Source organism: Myotis brandtii, unplaced genomic scaffold (genome assembly GCF_000412655.1).
Source record: "Myotis brandtii unplaced genomic scaffold, ASM41265v1 scaffold1204, whole genome shotgun sequence".
In the NCBI taxonomy this organism is placed as follows: domain Eukaryota; kingdom Metazoa; phylum Chordata; class Mammalia; order Chiroptera; family Vespertilionidae; genus Myotis; species Myotis brandtii.
In genome coordinates this window covers 947,060-957,453 of record NW_005354186.1, presented here as the reverse complement: position 1 = coordinate 957,453, position 10,394 = coordinate 947,060, and the positions used below count along the sequence as shown (strand labels likewise).

General features: G+C 47.1%; 1 protein-coding gene across 1 annotated transcript; it reads right to left on the bottom strand.

Annotated features, from left to right (window-relative positions):
- Window positions 1-2,265: 2,265 nt before the first annotated feature.
- On the bottom strand, window positions 2,266-4,835 carry ACTL8 (actin-like 8). The gene is made up of 2 exons (XM_005858739.1): window positions 4,488-4,835; window positions 2,266-3,009 (listed from the first exon to the last, which is right to left on the bottom strand). The coding sequence occupies exons 1-2, from the start codon at window positions 4,833-4,835 to the stop codon at window positions 2,266-2,268; spliced, it is 1,092 nt and encodes a 363-aa protein (XP_005858801.1).
- Between the last annotated feature and the right edge of the window lie 5,559 nt (window positions 4,836-10,394).

Sequence of the window (10,394 nt, the reverse complement as noted above, 5' to 3'; positions counted from 1 at the left end):
ACGTGTGTCGCCTCTCAGGCCAACAGACCCAACAGGGTCCAGAACACTGGGGAGGGGGCCTAGCACTGTAGGCGACAATATGGACTTAAATATGGATGGAGCTAGGTTCAAATCTCTCCTCTACCACAGGACAGGTGTGGTGGGTCAGCTCAGCCAACATCCATGTGCCTCCTGTTGCTTCCTTTTTTAAAAATAAATTCTTACCCAAGGATATACTTACTGATTTTCTGGGGACCACTGCTGGCTCAGGTTATATGGATGGAGCTAGGTTCAAATCTCTCCTCTACCACGGGACTGGTGTGGTGGGTCAGCTCAGCCAACATCCATGCGCCTCCTGTTGCTTTCTTTTTTAAAAAATAAATTCTTACCCAAGGATATACGTACTGATTTTCTGGGGATCACTGCTGGCTCAGGTATGGGGACAAATTTGTGGCCAAGAGAATCTAGTTCGCATGTCAAAGACAAGGTGAGCTAGTCTCTGGCTTCCAAATTCCTCCCCCTGTCCCTGCAACATCAGGGTTCCTTGGGCCTCAGTCCTCCACCCACATTACTCTATCCCAGTTCCCAACACTGGATCCAAGTGCCCTTTGTAGAAGCAACCGGACAACACAGTAGTTGAGGCCCAGACTGGATTTGAACCCCACTTTCACCATTTACCAGAAAAAATATTTGTTAAACAAATAGTACATTGTGGCTCCTTTCTCTGTATTAGTCAGAGTAAGCAAGACGGCTGCTCTAACAAGCAACCCCCACATCTCAGTGGCTGAACACAGTACTCTTCCTCATCTCCCAGTGCAGTGTAGGTTGGGGAAGGGGTGTGGTCCCACCCAGTCATGCAGGCTCCTTCCATCTGCAGCTGTACTGTCCCCTCCCCGACTGGATCCTCTGAATCCCATAGGCTGAGAGGGCTATTTTAAGGGTCAGGCATACATAAACTGGCCAGCACTTACGGTATGGTCACATGGCCCTACCTAACTGCCAGGGACCTGGGAAGTGTAACTACATAGTAGGCCGAGGAAAGGGGCTGGGCACAGGCCCCAACAGTCCCCAATGGTCTCCATCCTAGTCTACCCCATCGAAAGTAGGCATTCCTCCAACCCCCAGACCACATGACTGTGACAGGTGATTTATCTCACTCTTCATCCTCAAAAATACGGTAATCTCCTTGAAACCAGAAACCTCATGCATCTCTTTCACCTCCAAGTCCCCAGTGCCTAGCGTAGTACCTGCACACAGTAGATCCTCAACTGTTTGTCAGCTATTACAGTCCTGGGAGCTCAGCTTTAGCAGAATATTGGAATATCTGGACCTGGCTGGTGTGGCTCAGTGGTGGAGCATCAACCTATGAACCAGGAGGTCACAGTTTGATACCCGGTCAGGGCACATGCCCTGGTTGCGGGCTCGGTCCCCAGTGTGGGATGTGCAAGAGGCAGCTGATCGATGATTCTCTCTCATCACTGATGCTTCTATCTCTCTCCCTCTCCCTTCCTCTCTGAAATAAATAAAAATATATTTAAAATAATAATAGTAATATTGGAACATCTGAATGGAGAGAAAGAACGTGGCAGAGGAAGATCAAGAGGCTCCAGGCTCCTGTCCATTCTGCTCAGGAGTAACCACTGTCCACGGGCCCCGAGCTCCCCAACTGCTGCCCTGGCCCCACCCTGGTTCTCATAGACTCATACTCCCTAGGTCTCCCTACCGAACTGCCCACATGACGCCCATTCATCACAGAAGCTACGACTGGTTCCAAACAAGTGGTTTATTTGCATTTATCAAACAAGACCCAGGGCACGGGGGAAGGGCACTCACTCCTCCTGGCCAGAGTGTGGAGGGTTAGAAACTTCAACTCTCCCCGGCCTCACCCTCCCGCCCCTCCGCCAAACTACAAAATACTTCTCTCTTGCCCCAGTTAAAACCTACTCAACTAAAAGAATGGACAACCCAGGGAGACGCCAGTGAACAATAAGTGGCTATCATGGAGATGATAGCTGGCCGCTCCCATCCTAGTAACAGCCCACCCCTGGAGAAACTGCCCCTGGGGGGCTTTGCAGGATGACACCCTGTTCTCCAATGGGTTGGATCCCATTTTTGAAACAAGATAAAACCCCAGAACTTTAAAACATCCCCCATGAGCTCAGAATTCCAATGCCAGCTAACCCCACCCCGGCTCAGTCCCTTTCACTGAAATTAATCCACCAGTGCCCATCTGATGAAAGCCGGGTCACCCCCCCCCCTCTCGGGCAAGCCAACAGGCCACAGCTTCTATTTCTCATCGTACTCCTTCCTGGTCATCCACTCAGACTTGTAAGTAGACAGATGAGCCACAACAGACGCTCCCAGCCAGACGCTAAAGTTTCTCTTGCTATGACTCCACACGGAGGCATCCGTGCAGGAGGGATAATGCGGGGCCAACTCCAGGAACAGGCGCCGGGTGAAGCCCGGGTAGAGGGTGTTCCCCCCACAGGCGATCACGTGCGACATGAGCTGGGGCTGCAGGGCGGCGTCGCAGGCGTTGATGGAATCCAGCACAGCCTGGGAGATGCTGGACCTCTCCTGGTCGAACACCTGCGGGCTGAAGAACATCTCGGGGGCCAGCCGCTGCATGGGGGTCAGCTCCACGGAGGTGCCGTCCGGGAGAATGTAGGTGTTACTATCATCGTAGCCACTGGGCAGGTTCTGGCGGTAGTCCAGCGCCTCCACCAGATTCTGCGGCACGTAGCATTTGGTCATCTTAATGGCGTCAACTGTTTGCAGCCGAAACAGCTTGTTCATCTTGCTGTCTTCTTTGAAGAGGCTCTTGACGAGATAGTCGGAGAGATCCTGGCCGCCGAACTCCAGCATCTTCCCGGTGGGCCATATGGGGCGGCCCAAGTGGAAAGGCTGGACTCGGGTCAGGCCGCAGCCGGAATCGACCACCATGCCCGTCAGGAAGCCCGTGGCGTACAGGGACATCTCCAGCTGGTCGGCCAGGAGGAGGGCCGGGACATCCAGTAACTCAAACATAATCTGCAAGTGGGGAGGAGACAAGACACACACGGTATTTTCCTTGAACGAAGGGCTTGGACCCACTTCCGTTTTACGCAGCACCGGGCTACGCCCAGCTCTCAAAAATGAAGTCAGCACACAGACGTCTGTCCTCCAGCGGCTGGCGGCTGCCCCCCAGAACGCCGGGCCCAGGGACCCTGGAGCTCCCGCTGTGGTACTGTGACTCCCCCACTGAAAACTCAGGAGCTTCCTGCCCACTGAGAGCAGGGGTTGGCAAGCGTCTTCTGTAAATGGCCAGAGGGGTTGTCGGATGTAGCAAATAAAAATGTAGGCTGCCCAGTCCAATTTGAATTTCAGATAAACAACAAAGAATGATTCAGTATAAGTATGTCGTGTGCAATATTTGGGGCATACTTTGTTACACTGAAGCATCCTTCATTGTTTATCTGAGATTCCCATCTAACTAGGTATCGTGTATTTTATCTAGCAAACCTACAGTCGTAAATATTTTATGGGATCCACAGTCTCTGATGCAACTACTCAACTCTGCTGCTGTAATAAAAGCAGCCATAGATGATATGTAAATGAGTGGGCATGGGCATGTGCCAGTAAAACTTTATTTATCAAAACAGATGCTGGGCCAGATTTGGCCCGCCAGCGGTAGTTTGTCAGCCCTGGATTTAAAGTAAAATGCAAGCGCTTCCCGTAGCCTACCAAGCCTGCCAGCGCCGGCCCCTGCCAACCTCACCTTTCTGTCTCCCTCTTGCCACTCTCCCACCCCCGCCCCGTTCACTGGGCTCCAGCCTCACTAGTTGAAACCTCCTCCCCAGAGAAGCCCTCCCTGATCACCCTCTTCAAAAGGGGTCCCCTGATCCGCACCAGTCCGCTCTCACCACACTTTAATTTGTTTCTAGAACCGATCACTCTCTGGAATTGTTTTTGGTTAACGCCTTCATGGTCAAGTCCTCCCCCAGAAGGTAAGCTCCTCGAGGGCCGGAATCTCATCTGTGAACATGACCGAATGTCCAGTGTCTCCCAGTCACGCCCCTTCTAGAGCATTTTTCCTGCCCTGTCTCTCTCTGTGGGCAGAGCTTCCCACAAGTCCCTGAGGCCTAATGCCGGGCCCATGTGAGATCTCAGAAAACACTCGTGGGGCAAATGATTAAGAAAGAAGAGCCGTAACCGGTTTGGCTCAATGGATAGAGTGTCGGCCTGTGAACTGAAAGGTCCCGGGTTCGATTCCAGTCAAGGGCATGTACCTTGGTTGTGGGCACATCCCCAGTGGGAGGTGTGCAGGAGGCAGCTGATCGATGTCTCTCTCTCATCGAAGTTTCTAACTCTCTATCCCTCTCCCTTCCTCTCTGTAAAAAATCAATAAAATATATTTTTTTTAAAAAAAAGAAAGAAAGAAAGAAGAGCCCCTGATGGCCAATCCTGTCCAAACACGAAGTGCTGCTGCTCCCCGCTCCCTGGGGAGAGCAGCCCCGAGAAGGCCTTACCTCCAGGGTCTTCTTTCGCTCCACAGGATCCTTCAGGGGGGACTCTGTGACCAATACGGGGGTGTCCTCGTGTATCAGCCTATGCTTCTGCAGGACAAAGGACCAGATCTGCTCCACGCCCTCCCAGTTGAGGACACGGCCCCGCTGGATGGGGTAGCTAAAGGTGTCAGGGTGGAGAAGGTCGATGCCCAGACCCAAGCGCCGCCGGGCGGAGCTGGGGCCGGGGTTCTCCTTGCACGGCCTGTAGTTCACGATGCTCGGTAAGACCAACTGCGGCTCGTTCCAGCCGGAGAAGCCGGACTTCATGTAGCCAGACCCGTGGTCGATGACGATGGTTTGCTCGGTCATGGCCGAGGAAGGACTGGGAGGGCTCTTCTGAAGGGTGTTTGGCAAAGGCAGGCCACCTGCGGAGGGAAAGGGTGGGGGTTCCCTGTGAGCCCATTCTGGCCACCGTGGGCCGCTTCCCACTCTCCACCCAGCGTCAAGCCTCAGGCTCCCCGAAGCCTGTCCGTTCCCGCGTCCAAACCTTTGCGCCAGCTGCCGCCTGCGCCTGGAAGGTTCTTCCCATCCCAAACTCCCATCATCCGACAAGGCCCCCGCCCCACCCCACCCCCGGGCCGTCTGAGAACACGGGGCAGTGACACCAGGCGGGCACTGCCGCTCCACTCTCTGCAGAGTCGGCAAGAAGTGTGTCACCCAGGGAGTGCTTGGTGGTGGTTGGCTGCCTGGTTTGAGGACACACAGAACACTAACCAGCAGCCTGAGGGGCCACCGCACTCCGAGGCAATGGTGTAGCCGCAACAGCAGCAGGAGCCGTGGTAACCGTGACAACGCCAATGGTGACAGCAACGCCAGCTCTAGCTACCATCTCTGAAGGGCCCGCCCTCTCTCTAGTACTAGGAGGAACATTTGGCCTATTAGGTCGAACTGGGTAAAGTTGCCATTTGTATCAGTCAGAAATGGTCAAATATCGGCAATTCTGTATGTTCTGAATTTAATCTCTAAAGCAGGTACCACTGTTACACTCACTTTACCGATGGGGAAACTGAGGCACAGAGGGGTTACAGTTGCTTTCCCAGGGCCACACAACCAAGAAAAGCAGAGCTGAGAGTTGAACCCAAATCAGACTCTGAGCATTGGGCGAGGCGGGAGAAGATGTGGGTTTGGAGTGTGAGCTGAGTGGCTAACCTATAAGGGAGGCTGTGAGCGAGGCATCTAACTCTGATTGTCGCCAGTTTCCCCGTATATGTAACGTGGGAGGATAATAATCTCTGTGCCAAAAAAGTAGGTGTGGTCACTTCCTGATTTCCAGGGTTCCTGTGAAACTACAGTATCGGGGACATGGGGGGAGAAACCGGCCCACGCAGGTCTTGGATCTTTGACAGGGTGCTAACACAATGAGATGAAGGAAGAACAGTCTTATAACCATGAGTGGGAACAGCTGGATATCCACATGCAAAAAAAAGAACTTTAAGGAATGGAATACCTCACACCTTATAAATAATTAAGTCAAAACGGACCGTTTGTAAACTTAAAACTATAACCCTTTTTTTAAAAAAGAACCAGAGAAAATCGGCGGGAGAAGATGTGGGTTTGGAGTGTGAGCTGAGTGGCTAACTTATAAGGGAGGCTGTGAGCGAGGCATCTAACTCTGATTGTGGCCAGTTTCCCCGTATATGTAACGTGGGAGGATAATAATCTCTGTGCCGAAAAAGTAGGTGTGGTCACTTCCTGATTTCCAGGGTTCCTGTGAAACTACAGTATCGGGGACACAGATTGGGGAGAAACCAGCCCACGCAGGTCTTCGATCTTTGACAGGGTGCCAAACAATGAGATGAAGGAAGAACAGTCTTACAATCACGAGTGGGAACAGCTGGATATCCACATGCAAAAAAAAAGAACTTTAAGGAATGGAATACCTCACACCTTATAAATAATTAAGTCAAAACGGACCGTTTGTAAACTTAAAACTATAACCCTTTTTTTAAAAAAGAACCAGAGAAAATCATTATGACTTTAGGGAAGGTAACGTTTTCTTAGATGTAACATCAATAGCTGGATATATAAGAGAACAAGTTGATGGATTGGAGTTCATCAAATCTGAGGCCTTTTGCTCTTCAAAAGACACTGTGAAGAGAAGAAAAAGATGAGCCATGGACTAGGAGGAAATATGTACAAATCGTGTATCTCATAAAGATCTTGTGCCCAAAAAACACAAAGAACTCCCAAAACCCAATAATAAGAAAAACAACTCCACTTTTTTTAAATGGGCAAGAGGTTTACACACTTCAGAAAAGAAGACGTGTGACGACCAACACATGACAGATGCTCACCATCACCAGCTGTTAGGAAAATGAAAATTAAAACCACGACGAGATACTAGCACACACCTACGAGAACGGCTGGAGTTCAAGACCGACTGTGCCAAGTGCTGACGAGGAGGTAGCAGGACTGGAACCCTCACACCCTGGGGGTGGGAAGGGGCACAGCCACTGGGAAACAGTTTGGATGAAAACTTACATCCACACAAAAATCGTTACGTACATGTGTAGAGCAGCTTTATTCCTGATCACCAGAAACTAGAAACAACCTAAAATGCTTCAGCTGGGGAGCAGATGAGCAAATCTCCACTCAATGGCACAACACTCAGCAATAAAAAGGACTCAGGAACCAATAACGTGAGCAACTCTCGATGCATTACGCTGAGAGGAGCCAGACTCAATGTTTCTCTGTGTGTGTGTCTCTGTTTTCTCTGACTCCCTCTCTCTCTCTCTCTCTCTCTCTCTCTCTGTGTGTGTGTGTGTGTGTGTGTCTCCCACCCCCCTACTTTCTCTAAAAAATCAATGCAAAAAATATCCTTAGGTGAGGATTAACAAAGAAAAAAGAAGAAAGGTTTTTTAAAAAAGAAAAAGAAACATAGACACATTCAAAAATGTTTTTAAAAACAGAAGAGAGAAAATTGTTGTGCTGTGAAATTAAGATGGAAGACAAAGGACTATCCATTGGATTTGGCAACACAGAAGTCCCCGGTAGCCTCTGCCAGACTGGCCCCTACTCCCCAAGGACATCTGTAGGCACAAAACAAACAATGTAAGGAAGGCTCAAAAGTGAAGGGCCTGGCCACCAACACAATGTATGTCTTCTAATCCTGGATCCAAAAAAAAAAAAATTACCAGAAAAAACAACGTTTATCCAATAGATGAACTAAATGAAATAATCTAACACGTGGCAGGAAAGATAGACCAGAGAAACAACAGAAGAAATAGGGGAGACAACAGTGGTAGACCTATATCCAACCATATCAACAATCACATTAAAATAAAATATCCCAAGACACACCAACTGGAAGACAGAGACTGTTGGACTGGAATAACAATAGGAAGACCTAGCTACGGGCTGTCTACCGGTAGAAGAAACCCGCTTTAAATAAAACAATAAAGACTAATCCTGGATCCAAAAAAAAAAAAAATTACCAGAAAGAACAACGTTTATCCAATAGATGAACGAAAATGAAATACTAAACAATCTTCAAATAATCTAACACGTGGCAGGAAAGATAGACCAGAGAAACAACAGAAGAAATAGGGGAGACAACAGTGGTAGACCTATATCCAACCATATCAACAATCACATTAAAATAAAATATCCCAAGACACACCAACTGGAAGACAGAGACTGTTGGACTGGAATAACAATAGAAAGACCTAGCTACGGGCTGTCCACCAGTAGAAGAAACCCACTTTAAATAAAACAATAAAGAGCGGTTGAAAGTAAACGGGGTGGGGGGAGGGGGGGTACCCCATGCCAAAATGGATCCAATGCAAGCTGGAGAAGCCACCTTTACATGAGACAAAGTAGATTCCAGAACAAGGACAGTTACCGGGAGTAAAGGCGGACATTGAATAACAATAAAAGGGTGAATTACCAAAAGGACAGAACAGTCCTAAATACATATGCATCTAACAGATATTCAAAACCCTTTCTGCAGAAATAGTGAACGCCACCATACCTATAGGCTTCAATTCATTTTTCAGAAATCGATAGAAAAAGGTAGATGAGTCAAGCTGGTTGTTCAGAAATTCCCTATCTTTGCCAATTTTCTAACTGATATTTATAGAACACTTCATCAAACAACAGAATACACATTGATTCCCAAAACACATGAAATGCTCACAAAAACAAGCCACATTATAAGCCACAACACAAATCTAGACAAATTTAGAATTAAAATCAAATAAAACATGTTCTCTGCACCTAAAGGAATTAAGCTAGAAATCAAAAGCAGATAGCTGGGGAAATCCCCAAATATTTAGAAATTAATGCAAGTCGCGCATGGCTCAAAGAAAACAATTAGCAAATAATTTGAACTGAATGAAAATAAAAATTCAACCTGTCAAAATTTGTGAGATGCAGCTAAAGCAGTGCTCAGAGGGAATTTATAGCATCAAGGGTTTGTATTAGAAAAAGAAGGTTTCAAGTCAATAACTGAAGCTTCCACCTTAAGAAAGTAGAAAAAGAACACATTAAACCCAAAGCAAGCAGAGGCTGAAAATAATAAGGAACAAAATAAATGAAACTGGAAACGAAACCAACAGAGAAAAGTCAATAAAACCAAAAGCTGGTTCTTGGAGAAGATCGATAAATTGATAAACCTCTAGGCGGACTAAGAAAAAAAGACACGAGGCACAAAGGATTGATTTCAGGAATGAGGTGACATTACTTTGACTCTACAGACATGAACAGAATAACAAGAAAATATTATGAACAACTTTTTGCCTATTGATTTGACAACTTAGGTGAAATGGACAAATTCCTTCAAAGACATAATCTACCCAACTTCACTCAAGAAGAAATATGTAACCTGAGTAACTCTATAACTATTAAAAGATTGAATTTTTAGTTAAAAACCTTCCAACATAGAAAACTGCAGGCCCAAATAGCGTCACTGGTAAACTGTACCAAACATCCCAGGAAGAAATGACACTGATTGTTCCCAATCCCTTCCAGAAAGCGCAAGAGGAGGGGACACCCCAACTCATGCTGTGAGGACAGCATTACCTTGATACCAAAATCAAAGGTACTACCACAAAAGAAAACTATAATCCAAAATCTCTCATGAACATAGATATAAAAAATTATCAATAAAATCATAGCAAACTCAGCAATAAATAAAAAGGATAGTGTGGTTCAGTTGGTTGGAGCATCATACCAAAAGGTTGCAGGTTCCATTCCCGGTCAGGCCACATACTTAGGTTGTGGATTCAATCCCTGGTCAGGGAAAGTATGGGAGGTAACTGATCAATGCTGCTTCCTCACATCAATCTCTCTCTCTCTCTCTCTCCCCGCCCCCTCTCTCTTCCTCCCTCCCTCCCTTCTCGAACTCTCTCTCAAATCAGTAAATACGTCCTTGGGTGAGGATTAAAACAAAAAAGGATAAACTACATCAATTAAGTGGTACTTATCCCAGAAATGTAAGCCTAGCTAAACATTTTTAAATCAATGTAATTCAAAACCATGTGACCATCTCAATAGATGAAAAGAAAGCACTGGACAAAATTCAATGTGTAATTACAATAAAAATTCTCAATAACTAGGAATAGAAGGGAATTCCTTTAACCTGATAAAGGGCATCTACAAAAAAAGCCACAGATAAGATCATACCTAATGGTGAAGGACTGAAAGCTCTCCCGCTAAGGTTAGGAGCAAGGTAAGCAGGTCACCTCTCACCTTTCAACAATTAACTGAAAGTCCCAGCCAATTCCATAAGGCGAGAAAAAGAAATAAAGGGCACAGAAATTGGCCAGGAAGAAATAAAACCATTCCTACTTGCAGGAGAGACCATTGTCTATATAGGAAATCCCAAAGAACATACAAAAAAAGATCCTAGAACTAGTAAGTGAGCTTGGC